The sequence below is a fragment of the Pelobates fuscus genome, chromosome 11, assembly GCF_036172605.1.
Source record: "Pelobates fuscus isolate aPelFus1 chromosome 11, aPelFus1.pri, whole genome shotgun sequence".
Taxonomy (NCBI): Eukaryota; Metazoa; Chordata; class Amphibia; order Anura; family Pelobatidae; genus Pelobates; species Pelobates fuscus.
This window is the reverse complement of record NC_086327.1, coordinates 5,919,970-5,936,372: the sequence shown is the minus strand read 5'-3', so window position 1 is coordinate 5,936,372 and position 16,403 is coordinate 5,919,970. Positions and strand designations below refer to the sequence as shown.

Below are 16,403 nucleotides of genomic sequence, written 5' to 3'. Positions count from 1 at the left end.
TTCTATATCACTGTTACTGCTCCTACTGGAAGGCTATTCCATGTATCTACTACCCTTTCTATATCACTGTTACTGCTCCCACTGGAAGGCTATTCCAGGTATCTACTACCCTTTCTATATCACTGTTACTGCCCCCACTGGAAGGCTATTCCAGGTATCTACTACCCTTTCTATATCACTGTTACTGATCCCAGTGGAAGGCTATTACAGGTATCTACTACCCTTTCTATATCACTGTTACTGCTCCCACTGGAAGACTATTCCAGGTATCTACTACCCTTTCTATATCACTGTTACTGCCCCCACTGGAAGGCTATTCCAGGTATCTACTACCCTTTCTATATCACTGTTACTGTTGTGTGTGATTGTATTTGATAGTGATTGTGTGTGACTGTAAATAATTGTGTGGTTGTATTTGTTTCTGTGTGATTGTGTTTGTTCGTGATTAAGTGTGAATTGTTTGACTGTAATAATTGTGAGTGATTGTTTGTGATTGTGTTTGCTTGTGATTGTGCGTGTGCATGTAATTCTAACTGTGATCCTATATTACCAGATGGGTGTGATGTTTAAATGAAACGCAGAGTGGTATTTGATTTCTGGATGTTGAGGGTTAAATCCTACAATAAGTTTTAGTTGTAGTATGATGTTCTGTGTGTGTAAACTCTCTTTCCTTCCTTATTCAAATAGACTCATGTCTCTTCTACTCCCTCCAGCCCCATCCTTTCCTCCCCCTTTCCCAGCCCTAGTCTCAGGAGCCCCCAATCTAAGCTTCTGGCGCCTGGCAGACTCTGGGATGACATGGCAGTGAGGTGAGCAGGGAGCTGGACGTGATGTGGGGTGAGGAGGGGGCTGGGGGCAGAGGGCAGGGTCACACAGAGCAGGGTATAAATCCCATAGGGGACAGTGCATGTCAAACTCGGATTCAGGGAGCTCACAAGGATGCGCTCCATTCACAAGATGGGACCAAAGGCTTTCTCACTGCTAATCTCAGCTCTGCTGATAGCCACAGGTAGGGCGCCTTATCATTTATCATCTATATTATACAGATAGAGTGACATCTATTATATATATATATATTATATACAGATAGAGTGACAATTATTATATATATATATATATATATATATTATACAGATAGAGTGACAATTATTATATATATATATATTATACAGATAGAGTGACATCTATTATATATATATATATTATATACAGATAGAGTGACAATTATTATATATATATATATATATATATATTATACAGATAGAGTGACAATTATTATATATATATATATTATACAGATAGAGTGACAATTATTATATATATATATATATATTATTCAGATAGAGTGACATCTATTATATATATATATATTATACAGATAGAGTGACATCTATTATATATATATATATATATATTATTCAGATAGAGTGACATCTATTATATATATATATATTATACTGATAGAGTGACATTTATTATATATATATATATATATATTATACTGACAGAGTGACAATTATTATATATATATTATACTGATAGAGTGACATTTATTATATATATATATATATATATTATACTGACAGAGTGACAATTATTATATATATATTATACTGATAGAGTGACAATTATTATATATATATATTATACTGATAGAGTGACAATTATTATATATATATTATACAGATAGAGTGACATTTATTATATATATATATATTATACAGATAGAGTGACAATTATTATATATATATATATTATACAGATAGAGTGACAATTATTATATATATATATATTATACTGATAGAGTGACAATTATTATATATATATTATACTGATAGAGTGACATTTATTATATATATATATATATATATTATACTGACAGAGTGACAATTATTATATATATATTATACTGATAGAGTGACAATTATTATATATATATATTATACTGATAGAGTGACAATTATTATATATATATATTATACAGATAGAGTGACATTTATTATATATATATATATATTATACTGATAGAGTGACATTTATTATATATATATTATACTGATAGAGTGACATTTATTATATATATATATATTATACTGATAGAGTGACAATTATTATATATATATATTATACAGATAGAGTGACAATTATTATATATATATATATATTATACAGATAGAGTGACAATTATTATATATATATATATTATACAGATAGAGTGACAATTATTATATATATATATATATATATTATACTGATAGAGTGACAATTATTATATATATATTATACTGATAGAGTGACATTTATTATATATATATATATATATTATACTGACAGAGTGACAATTATTATATATATATTATACTGATAGAGTGACAATTATTATATATATATATTATACTGATAGAGTGACAATTATTATATATATATATTATACAGATAGAGTGACATTTATTATATATATATATATTATACTGATAGAGTGACATTTATTATATATATATATATATATATATATATTATACAGATAGAGTGACATTTATTATATATATATATATATATTATACAGATAGAGTGACATTTATTATATATATATATTATACAGATAGAGTGACATCTATTATATATATATATATATATATATATTATACTGATAGAGTGACATTTATTTTATATATATATATATTATACAGATAGAGTGACAGTTATTATATATATATATATTATACTGATAGAGTGACATTTATTATATATATATATATTATACAGATAGAGTGACAGTTATTATATATATATATATTATACAGATAGACAGAGTGACATTTATTTTATACATATCATACAGATAGAGTGATATTTATTATATATATAGTATTCACATATAGTGTAATTTATTATATATATTATACTTATATAGCATCATTTATTATATATTATACAGATAGTGACATTTATTATATATATTATACAAATAGAGTGATATTTATTATATATAGTATTCACAAATAGTGTAATTTATTATATATATTGTACAGATATAGCATCATTTATTATATATAATACAGATAGAGTGACATTTATTATATATATTATGCAGGTATAGTGACATTTATTATATATATATATAATTCAGATATAGCATAATTGATTTTATATATATATATATATATATATATTATACAGATATAGTGTCATTTACTATATATATTATTCAGATATAGCATAATTTTATTATTCAGATATAGCATAATTTAGTATAGATATAGTGTCATTTATTTTATATATATATTATTCAGATATAGCATTATTTACATTTATTTTATATATCATTCAGATAGACTGACATTTATTATATATATATATATATATTATTCACATATAGCATAATTGACATTTATTATATATATTATACAGATATAGTGTACCGTAATTTATTATATATATTATACAGATATAGTGGCATTTTTATATATATATATATATATATATATATATATATATATATATATATATTATTCAGCTATAGCATAATTTATTATATATTATACAGATACATTATTTATTACATATAAATATACATGCGATTTATTAAATGTGTCATACAGATTTAGCATCATGTATTCAATATATCACTGTAGACAGATTTAGCACCATTTATTCAATATATTATAATATACACAGTGTTATTTTTTAAATAGATTATATTATACAGACACGTGATTTATTACATATAAATATACATGTGATTTATTAAAGGAACACTATAGTCACCTAAATTACTTTAGCTAAATAAAGCAGTTTTAGTGGAAAGATCATTCCCCTGCAATTTCACTGCTCAATTCACTGTCATTTAGGAGTTAAATCACGTTGTTTCTGTTTATGCAGCCCTAGCCACACCTCCCCTGGCTATGATTGACAGAGCCTGCATGAAAAAAAAACTGGTTTCACTTTCAAACAGATGTAATTTACCTTAAATAATTGTATCTCAATCTCTAAATTGAACTTTAATCACATACAGGAGGCTCTTGCAGGGTCTAGCAAGCTATTAACATAGCAGGGGATAAGACAATCTTAATTAAACAGAACTTGCAGTAAGGAAAGCCTAAATAGGGCTCTCTTTACAGGAAGTGTTTATGGAAGGCTGTGTAAGTCACATGCAGGGAGGTGTGACTAGGGTTCATAAACAAAGGGATTTAACTCCTAAATGGCAGAGGATTGAGCAGTGAGGCTTCAGGGGCATGTTCAATACACCAAAACTGCTTCATTAAGCTAAAGGTGTTCAGGTGACTATAGTGTCCCTTTAAATGTGTCATACAGATACAGCATCATTTATTCAATATTTCACATTACACAGTTATAGTATCAGGTGAACATAATATCATTTATTAGATGTATGATAGACAATAATTATCCCTATGTCCCATTACTGGCTTTATTTAATGGTTAATACAGGACTTAACTCTTTAAGTGCTTAGTGAGTGTCTAATTTATTTTCAACCAATTTGGGAATTTTTAACCAATTTGGGAATTTAAAACGTTAAATCCCATTTACCGAATTCGTAACAAATCTATACCAGCTGTGACAAACGATTCAAATTCCTGTTAATCTATGATTTCAGTTCCTGACTCAGCAGATAAATCCTGGGATCGATTCATTTGGGCGTAGATTACAAGGAATTGAATTTGTTCAGGATACACACATCAACGTGTCTCCCGAGCTGAGCATAGAGCACTCTCCAAAGTCGAGTTGTTTAATCTAAGACACAGCAAGCCGTTTCTTTCATCACGTTCTAATAGACACACTATGTAACTGTCTGAATGCTAAAAATCACCACTTGGTCTTTTAATACCGCTGCTTCGTAAACGTCTTAATAAAACCGAGTGCTCCATACTTTCTTATAAGGTTATTTAATAAAGTGACAATTGTGGGGAATTCAAAGTCAATTAGAGCAAAATTGCAAAGTTTTTAAAAATGTGACCTGTCAGTAGATAACTTTAAAAAAAAAAAACATTTGTCTTTGAATTCATAAATGTCAATGAATAATTCAGCTAAGCACGTTGAAATCTTAAAGGAACACTATAGTCACCTAAATTACTTTAGCTAAATAAAGCCGTTTTAGTGTATAGATCATTCCCCTGCAATTTCGCTGCTCAATTCACTGTCATTTAGGAGTTAAATCACTTTGTTTCTGTTTATGCAGCCCTAGCCACACCTCCCCTGGCTATGATTGACAGTGCCTGCATGAAAAAAAAACTGGTTTCACTTTCAAACAGATGTAATTTACCTTAAATAATTGTATCTCAATCTCTAAATTGAACTTTAATCACATACAGGAGGCTCTTGCAGGGTCTAGCAAGCTATTAACATAGCAGGGGATAAGAAAATCTTAATTAAACAGAACTTGCAATAAAGAAAGCCTAAATAGGACTCTCTTTACAGGAAGTGTTTATGGAAGGCTGTGCAAGTCACATGCAGGGAGGTGTGACTAGGGTTCATAAACAAAGGGATTTAACTCCTAAATGGCAGAGGAGTGAGGCTGCAGGGGCATGTTCTATACGCCAAAACTGCTTCATTAAGCTGAAGTTGTTCAGGTGACTATAGTGTCCCTTTAATACTGCCAGGCTGTGTGTACACGTCCAGTGCTTGGTCCTACGGATATATAGGATGAGATGAATAGGTTGTGATATTTCAGTGAGACTTGGACACAGCTTAATGAATGAGTCTGCCAGTCCCGGACGCGGTATTTTCACTAGATTCTAATTTTACATTTTGGACAATGAGTCGCTGAGCAATTCAGGAAGAGTAGAGTGGCCTGCGCACTGCTCGCACACGTTGTATATGAGAAAGCTCAATGGCTGGACGATAGCGGCTGTAATTTATGCCTCTGACAAGTGAACATCTTGGCCGATGTCCCAGATCCAAGGGCTAACACACAGCCAAACTAAATATCATCAGCAAATGATGATCTAGCAAAGAGATCAGTACAGCGTGGGAAAAAAACCTCAGCAGACAATCTGGATCAGCACGTACCGAAACATTATACAGGTTCTAATAAATTCCTAATAGAGTGCAGACAATCTGGATCAGCACGTACCGAGACATTATACAGGTTCTAATAAATTCCTAACAGAGTGCAGACAATCTGGATCAGCACGTACCGAGACATTATACAGGTTCTAATAAATTCCTAACAGAGTGCAGACAATCTGGATCAGCACATACCGAGACATTATACAGGTTCTAATAAATTCCTAATAGAGTGCAGACAATCTGGATCAGCACGTACCGAGACATTATACAGGTTCTAATAAATTCCTAATAGAGTGCAGACAATCTGGATCAACACGTACTGAGACATTATACAGGTTCTAATAAATTCCTAATAGAGTGCAGACAATCTGGATCAACACGTACCGAGACATTATACAGGTTCTAATAAATTCCTAACAGAGTGCAGACAATCTGGATCAACACGTACCGAGACATTATACAGGTTCTAATAAATTCCTAATAGAGTGCAGACAATCTGGATCAGCACGTACCGAGACATTATACAGGTTCTAATAAATTCCTAATAGAGTGCAGACAATCTGGATCAACACGTACTGAGACATTATACAGGTTCTAATAAATTCCTAATAGAGTGCAGACAATCTGGATCAGCACGTACCGAGACATTATACAGGTTCTGATAAATTCCTAATAGAGTGCAGACAATCTGGATCAACACGTACCGAGACATTATACAGGTTCTAATAAATTCCTAATAGAGTGCAGACAATCTGGATCAGCACGTACCGAGACATTATACAGGTTCTGATAAATTCCTAATAGAGTGCAGACAATCTGGATCAGCACGTACCGAGACATTATACAGGTTCTGATAAATTCCTAACAGAGTGCAGACAATCTGGATCAACACGTACCGAGACATTATACAGGTTCTAATAAATTCCTAATAGAGTGCAGACAATCTGGATCAGCACGTACCGAGACATTATACAGGTTCTGATAAATTCCTAATAGAGTGCAGACAATCTGGATCAGCACGTACCGAGACATTATACAGGTTCTAATAAATTCCTAATAGAGTGCAGACAATCTGGATCAGCACGTACCGAGACATTATACAGGTTCTGATAAATTCCTAATAGAGTGCAGACAATCTGGATCAACACGTACCGAGACATTATACAGGTTCTGATAAATTCCTAACAGAGTGCAGACAATCTGGATTTATTACTGAGCTCTATATAATGATATAGTTATATAAATGGTGTTCTATTGGTTTCTTTCAATCCTGTTCTATCCCACTTGGCAGGCCATTACAGATTTTTCTATATTGTTGGTAACTCACAGCGGCCGAGCACTTTCTATACACTTGTCTATTATACATATAATCCAATCTGACACCATGTTATCTATTGCACGAGATTTATAATATTTCCCGCATTGAACAATATTCTGTCTTATTCTTTTAGTACATTCCTCTCGGAAAATGAGTCTGAGCATCATCCCATCAAACGGTGAAATATATGTCGGAGAAACAAAGTATTTCATGTGTAAAGGTACATTTTAACCCAATTCTCATCCTTACTGTTACTAAACCCTTTCACTGCCAAATACGCTAACAATGTATTGAGAGAGATTTACTAAGAGGAGGATATACAGACAGTAAGAAGATACAGAGAGCAATAGTTCCAAGTTTTAACAGAGATTATTCATTGGATTGGGAGTGTTGAGGACTGGAGTCACAGAATAGTAAATGTGCCCCATTAAACTCTATTAACCCTGTAAACCTTGCTCAGTTACACCATCATAACTATCTGATCTCTAAGGATCCAGTCATGTCCACACCAGCACAAATGCCAAAACTAAATATGTTGGCCGAGCCATGCAGGTATGAGGTTGTTAGGAACCAGATTGTAACGACTGATGGAATAGTATAGAGAATTGACCTTAAAAAGCAACTTACTGATAAAAACAATATGTAGTAATAGAATGGAGTTTTGGCTATAATATACTTTCATTTGTATTTCTGCAATCTGTCCTGCTTTCATCAATAAGGAGCTGAGGGTAAACTTTACACCTTGAATTTGTGATCTCATCAATGACCCAACTGAGACACTGAGACTGGAGGAATGTGGGACAGTTGCAATCCCTTGTATGGCCACATGGGGGCAGCTGGGATACGAGAGTGATGATTCATTTTTAATGTGGTAACATTGTTTCACTATTTGCTAAGTTAATTGGACTTAATGCATAGCTACACTTTCAATCTATTGAAATGGACTTATCCCATTCCCAACGTATTACAGAATGAGTTAAATTGTTTCAGAGCATAACAGACCGTCACTATGTGTGTTCACTAAGACCTTCTGGATATTAAATGAAGAAAAGGGATATACTTTATTTATATCAATTAATAATACGCATTAAAAAAAGACAAATGATTTGTCATAAATATAATTAACTGTTCATCTGAAAGGGTTAAACCCCATATTAATATTATTACCTTTAGTTTCTCACTGACAGTGATTCCCTACATTCAGCCAGGACCATTGACTATGAGTTATGCAGAGAAAAATTAAAAGGACACCCCGGTGCTTTATGTTTGAAATGTGTCCTCTTTTTTTTTAATTTTACAGAAATTTTGCAAATATTAGCACTTTTATAAATTAACCTTGCTATGCCCCCTGGCTGTCAATCAGACAACCGGTCCTGTTACTTCCTGGTTTATTTAGCTGAGTAGAGATAAACTAGAGGTTATGACACACAGGGCACCTGACTTGCAAAGACTTCTGTTAGAACTGCATTAGGAAGTCTGTGATTGGACAGCCACAGAAAGTCTGGGTGGGGTTTGAAGGGGAGGGCTTGCAAAGGCAGCAGACAAGAAAACTGCAGCTTTTACAAGTGATTTTAGATATATTCCCAAAGAAAAAAATGCTTAATTAAATGCATGTATTCATTTTAGTTTATCTACTAAACAGTGATTTTAATTTATTTTTTATTATTTGTTCATTGTGGTGTCCCTTTAACCTGAACCTCAGTAGCTAAGAAACCTAGCTTAATACATTATATTTCAATACGTGTATAATCAGTACCATCAGGTGTTCCTTGTACTTGGAAACTGTATCTTCTTCCACTGCAAATGTTGCTAATTCCACATCTATCCCTGACAGCTACTCAGGAGGCAGAGCTGAAATGGGTAACCACCGAGGGCGATTTAGAAGACGAACCTGGACGATTTGAGACAGAAAAAGTTGATGAAACTTTGATTGGTGTTAATGTAACATTATCCAGTTTTGAGCCTGATCAAGTTATCAAATGCCAAGGGGAAACTGACTCTGGGGAGTCATCAGAACAGGAAATCACACTATCTGTTATCCGTGAGTGATTCCTAACTTAAAATGTGTGTTTCCATTAGACATTTTTATATATTGATTTATAATCGCTACAATAGCAGAGGACACAATGTTTGTCACTGGGTGCACTTTACATCCCAAACTGGGAATGAGGGTTCTGCTTATCAGGACTCCAGTCAGTGCGAACGAGAGTCTTTTCCATACTCATCGCTTAATGGCTGCATGCATCTCCATCGATTCCCTCCATGTGTATAACATCACTGGTGATTGTAGAAATATCTTGAATTTTCTATAATATGAACATACCGTCCCATCTGTTACCTGGTCACAATCATTTGTCAAATGCATTTTAAGAAATGGCTGAAGCCACTGATGGATCGATTGCCCTGGCAGTAGCCAGAGAGTGTTTACATCAGAGGTGCTCGAAGGGTAGGTCCCCAGATGTTATAAAACTACAGCTTCAATGATGCATTGCCATTCTAAAGGCATGCAAAGCATTGTGGGACTTGTAGTTATAAAACATATGGGCACCCCTGGTTTACATCATTTCAGTAACCCCCTTTTATTTGCTGCAGAGAGACCCAAGATTGTTGGAGACTTTGGAGCAAAGAAAGAATTCACTGCTGGTTCTCAGGTTAAGATCCCGTGTTTAGCGGAAGGCATCCCAAAACCCAAAATCTCCTGGATGCACAATGGAAAAGCAGTGAGCGGGTCTCAAGGTCAGTCTACAAAGTTATTATGTTAGGACGATTGCCTGTTCCAAACCTAGCATCCCAGAGCCTGAGCGAGCAGCTTTGTTGTAGAATGTTCCCTTCTCTGAAATTCCACATCATTTGTACATTTGATCCACTTTTCTAGCACTAAGTGGCTGTCATGTCCTTCCACATTCCAGGTCGCATCTCTGTTCCTGCAGATGGATCTCTACAAATTGACCAAATCCAGCTGGAGGATTCTGGGATCTACAGCTGCGCAGCCTCCATTGACGTCCGTGGCGAGAAGGACCAGAAAAGCGTGTCTATTACTGTGAATGGTGAGATGTAACAGACTGGCTCGCAATGCGTAGTATAGGAGACAGTTACTAACGTCATCGCACAATTCCTAGAGTGAGGACCTACAGTGTACTCACTGAGATATACGTTTGAAATAATATATCCGCAGAAAGGAGTTGGAATAGTTTGACATGACTGAAGGGGTAGTGGATACATTCCGAAGTGGGGAGATTTAAACATTAATGGAATAGAGGTTATCCTGGACATAAGACAATGTCAGAGATCGGATACAATGTGATGGTTGGGATAGAGAGAAAATATGCAGATTACAGCAATCGGCGCACATCCTTTCTTATTCATTATTACATCATGGGTTTAAATGACTAATTGCAGGAAGTTTAACATCCTAGGCCAGAATTTCAACTCAGCTAAGTTTCCACTTCTACTGTTTGGGACTAAAATTTGTAAACCCCTCAATGATTGAATTAGTAATTAATTCCCAGTGTGTTTCTAATTAACACTAACTATTCATTACAGCGTTTTTATCAATGGAGAATAAACGTGAACACTAGCTATACCTTGAATATATCATTTTGCATTATTTAGTTTTTATTGACGCGGTTTGCACAGATTTTGTAAATAGCATTGTCCTGTCTCCGACGACTTCTAACAAACCTTCTTTTTGCTCACAGCGGCTCCAGTTGTACGTTTGCCTAATAAGCACCTGAATGCTACCTCGAAATCAAATACGTCTCTCACCTGTTCAGTCACAGGAAACCCTGCCCCTCACATCACCTGGAGAAGGTATTGTCCCCCTGCTAAATGTCTCGTTTAAAAATGCATTTTTCCGGTCTCTTATCAGTAAAATGGAAATGGTGGTCTTGAGGACTGCCTGTTTCCGAAAGAGCCCCGAGGAATATATTTTAACTGGCAGCATTCCCAGCTGTGCGGGCAATGTGGGCACTTATTTACTAAGCAGCAAATTCACGCAGAACTGTTTGTGCTAATTTTATTCTTTTGGCTTTACCTACAATGTTGATGTTACAGGGGGGAACAGCCCGTCCTTCACGATGGGGAAAAGTATATTCTCAGTTCTAATGGCCAGAAGCTGCTAATCGTAGACCTTGATAAGTCTGATGAAGGAGAATATACCTGCAACGCAACAAACAGCTTGGGAATGGAGAGCGCGAGCCTAGTTCTAGAAGTTACAAGTACGTCATGGTTTTATTTAGTGTTTATATGTGTAACTATTTATTTATCTCCCCCACAAACGCACACAGCACTGGATACATTGTGTAAAGTGTATAATACAAAAATGTTAGCTTAAGTACAGAAGGAAACAGACACAGTAATTTTGAGGGGTTTGTCTGGCGGTCAGTATAGAGCCTTTCAGGTCAAGTGGATATGAATAATGTCCTGGGGTGAATAGAGAGAATTGGGTCTTCTAGGTCAACTAACATCAGATAATGTCCTGGTGAACATTAAAAGATGGCTCTTTTTGATCTACTGCTGGGTTGTGGATACTGACAGTTTAGGACATAACATCTCTGTAAGAATTTGAGTTTGTCCTCGAAGTTTCTTAAAGTTTTTTTGGACGTGGTAGGCTGATTTCTAAATTCCATGAACTAATGCCTGATATTTGTGCTTATTTTCAGGTGAACACGAGAAGGGTTTAGGAGCAGGTGTGATTGTTGGCATCCTTCTCATCTTATTTTTGGTTGTAATGTTGGCTGTTGACTTGATGTGCTTTCGAACCAGAAGACGTGGTGTTTTCATGTACATTTCCACCAACCTGTTGGGGAAGTCCGTTGCAAGAGTCAAGCTTGAAGAAACAGAGGTCAAGTATGTATTATTCTAACAATTTGGATTCTCTGTTAGTAAATACCCCGTGTGAGCAAAACAGCAGCATGGGATCTGCTCTAATGTTTGTTTTTTACTTTGCCTTGTAGGAAAGGGTCTACTGACAAGAACCAGGTAGTAAACATCTCAGGGATCGATGCCTGACACGAGAATCCCATTTGTGTTACTGGAGGAAAAACAAATGCTAGTCCTAAATTTATCAAATTTAAATAGACATTAAGACGGACATACATTGGGGTGACTAAGGCCCCATCTCAGTGCCATCTCTCATTGTATGAAGTTTGTGCGTAACTTGCAGCCACCAAAATATTGTACAGAAACCAAAAGGGAACTGTACAGACTGGACGCATTCTACACTGGAGACAACACTGCAGCTCATCTTAATATGCAATAAAATTCTTTCTCTGTATAATCATAAAACCATGGAAAATAGACTCTGAGGATGAACACACTCACCGCCACAAGGGGAGCCATGTTACGTTCCGTTTATTAGCTGATTGAGTCATCTATCTGCCCTTCAAATCCAAGATTCGTCCAACATCACAACTCAGTCACTCAGTATTGGTAGCAACCACAGTGTTTAATGGAAAAGGACATACAGGTTACAAAATATCAAGCGAAAAACAAACCCCAATACACATATCATAAAAATGGCAGCTATTACAAGAGATATCTTAACACCAAGATTCACTAGAAATCTGTTATTTTGATGGATAAAACCTTTGACAGTGATAACTCCTGATATTCCTAAATTAACTGGTTTATCGTTTAATTCAATGAAGAACCAAGCAGGAAATATTAGATGTTTTATTTATTTAAAAAGTAAAATATGTGATATTGCTGTACAATATCCTGCAATAAAACAGGCAGCAGGATGTGTTAGGTGACATCCATAACCTGTTGTTGTTCTGCCTGTCAGACTATTTATTTATTTATTATACTTATTGGGGTTTTTTTTTAGTGAATTGAGAGGTATTATCCTTTCAAGAAAGAAATTATGCAAAAATCCTTCGAAATTTTAGGTTTTGCCACGTGTTTATAACAAAAAGAATACTGGTGAGATGAGCTTTGTGAATAGGTATGTAAAACACTACACATTCCTAACTTATCCACATCATCATTTACTGAGAATTACTCCTCATGAGTTATTAACCAAAAATATATTTAAAAAAAAACAATAAAGAAATTAACATTTAAAATACATAAATACATGTTTAAATGAAAAGTCAGAAAAAAATAGCATTGCTAAACAATCCTTAAATATAATAAATAATGAAAAAATTATAGCCGTACGGGGAACATAAGGTCCACCATTAAGGAAAATGAATACAATCTTCCCAATTTCACTCTTTCTGGCATTTATAATGGGCATTAGACTCTGTCCTTAGACACGTGTTGCGTATCATTCTACAAGAAGACTTGAAAATGTCTGTGTCAGGTATATTAAACTGCTCCTCATCCTTACAGTGACGGCGATTATAGGAGACATTGTCCATCAACATTTGAAAAATTTTGACCCCCGTATCCTAGATCATTAACTTTTTCAGTCACAATGTCCGTGTTGCATTTTGAAAGAAAAGTATAGTGATGTAATACAGGCCAACGCGTTTCACATATAGTAATATCTGTATTTCCTGCTCATTTTTTGACCGATCTGTGTAAATGTTCTAAACATACATCAGCATTATAAATATATCTTAATAGACCTCAGTTTTTAATGTAAATCCCCATCAGGAAAATAGCCTCCAAAAATGGGCAATATGGCACCATTTATTGCATTATTATTGGTCTGAAGATTGTAGGCTGGTATGATCACCTACCTGCTATTTACCTGTATATATATTTATTCTTCCATTGGACAGTGCAGTGTAGAAAAAACTCCTTACACAGAAAAACGCAAGGAACGCGCAAACTTGATTTGCTTATCAGAATAGCGTGACATATCATGTCTGATTGTGATTCATGATGACATCATGATAAGTAATGAGATCATGTACATAGAATACATATTGACTACTAATTGCAATATTTTAATACTGCTTGAAATAAAGTGCTTTCTATAAATCTGTGTGTTTTTCTGTTTGTCTCGTGGCATTTATAGTGCGTGCTCTAGAGTTCGCAGCCTGTTAAACCCCGTCAGGGGTAAAACACTGAGTTTCAGCATAGGGTTAGTAAATCAGTGCAAATCACACAAAACGATATGTAACACACACAGAATATCATGTAATATAAAAGCTACAAATAATGACTGTCCCTACATTGAAATACACTGAAATAAACCCAGGACATACTTGAAATGAGAGAAATCTCAATGTGTCTTTCCTGGTAAAATATTTTATAAATAAATAAATCCGTGTGTACACACATCGCCCCTTTTGGGTATAGGCGGTATTGCAAAAAATAAAGTCACTTATCTGGAAAACTAGAATATTTGCTCATTTAAGTCATTAAAATGAACTAGAAAGTTGTAAAATATTCAGTTATCATTTTTATTACATCGTGTTACAATAGGTCCAGTACAATGTTTCAAACGGAGCATTGTGAAGCCGATTGGATAGTAAAAACAAAATAATAAATATCGGAAAGCCACAATAAAATTACACACAAATTAGCTCAAAATATAATAGGCTTCCTAATCTATAAATAACACATTACATGCTTGCTAAAAAAAAATTAACAAAATAACTACTTTATAAATAAATATTACCGACAGATATTGCTTCAAATGTACCAAAAAGTTATAAAGCTGTTCAGTCCTCACCAGCAACGTACGAGTTAACCTCTGCTAGAGACAAGAAGACAGAATCGGGTAGTTTGTATTCATTTAATGCTTTTATTTAACAAACTATTGTTTAACATTGAAAAGTAGTAAAAACTCTCACTTCTAATCAGCGAATTGTAGAAAATCGGAAACCAAATCACAAAATGTACGGCACAATAGCCCCACAGCGTGGACGTTTTACAATAGTATTCTGTGTTTACTGAACTCATTCCTTGATTCTACAGTTCAAAGCCTCCTACAGCTTAGCATCAATGACATCTATAAAACAAAGTTTTATATTACAACAAATATACGATAAAATATTAAACAGGAAATGCAATATACAGTTACCAACTAGATTCCGAATCTCAGTATGGTGAAGGAAAACTAATTGAATAAACACATGAAATAAATCGAAACACTCATCACACTCAGCCATGACCACTAAGGAAAATGAAAGTGCGTGGGCACAGTGCGCCCTGTTTATGGTCTCTGGGGCACCCCTGCCAACCCGTGACTTTGGAACGACCACTCCAATCCAATCTAAATGTGATTAAATGGTTCTTAAAGGACCACTATAGGCACCCAGACTGATATGGATGCAAATTAATTATAGTAAAATGTCTATTTACTCTGTATACCTGCATTCAATATTTACTCAAAATGGCTGCTACGGCAACCCCCCCTTCCCCCCCACCGACTCACTACCTCATGTAACAAGATGGCGCCCGCATCCGGAGTAAAACGCCGGGATGATGGTGACCTCGTAGGATGTGCATTAGATAAGACACTTAACACCTAACCAATTAAAGATGTATTCTTTGTTATCTACATTTTTGCATATGATGTATTTTTGCCTTTATAAGGGGCTTGGCGGCCCCCTGATTAAACATTCCGAAGTTCTTCATTAACCTGATACCTGTGTCTCAGTGTGATTTACTTCAGAAGCGTGCACGCATTTATTTACCAATTTGGAAGGGAGCAGATACTCAGATAAACAAACACTTGGTTTGATCCACAACAAGACCACTACAGCTAAATGACGTGGTCTGGGTGCCAGGTCCCTCTAGTTTGAACCCTGCAGCTGTAAACATAGCAGTTTCAGAGAAACTGCTATGTTTCACTAAGGGTTAATCCAGCCTCTAGTGGCTGTCTCATTGGCAGCCGCTAGAGGCGCTTCCGCGATTCTCACTGTGAAAACCACAGTGAGAAGACGCTGGACGTCTATAGGAAAGCATTGAGAAATGCTTTCCTATGGGCGGTTTGAATGCGCACGCGGATCGCGCATGCACATTCGGATTTGACGTCGGCAGAGGGAGGAGAGTTCCCCAGCGCCGAGGGAGCCCGGCGCTGGAGAAAGGTAAGTGGCTGGACGGGTTTTAACCGTTTAGGCCCAGTGGGAGGGGGGCCACAAGGGAGGGGGGAGGGGG

At 35.1% G+C, this 16,403-nt stretch overlaps 1 protein-coding gene across 1 annotated transcript; it reads left to right on the top strand.

The window, feature by feature from the left end:
* The first annotated feature begins 925 nt into the window (after positions 1-925).
* On the top strand, positions 926-14,080 carry LOC134577115 (neural cell adhesion molecule 1-like). Its single transcript, XM_063435771.1, has 9 exons — positions 926-1,009; positions 7,480-7,566; positions 9,181-9,387; positions 9,939-10,082; positions 10,277-10,393; positions 11,045-11,156; positions 11,400-11,563; positions 12,008-12,194; positions 12,302-14,080. Exons 1-9 carry the CDS (start codon positions 940-942, stop codon positions 12,354-12,356), a joined length of 1,143 nt encoding a protein of 380 aa, XP_063291841.1. The 5' UTR covers positions 926-939; the 3' UTR covers positions 12,357-14,080.
* The last annotated feature ends 2,323 nt before the right edge of the window (positions 14,081-16,403 follow it).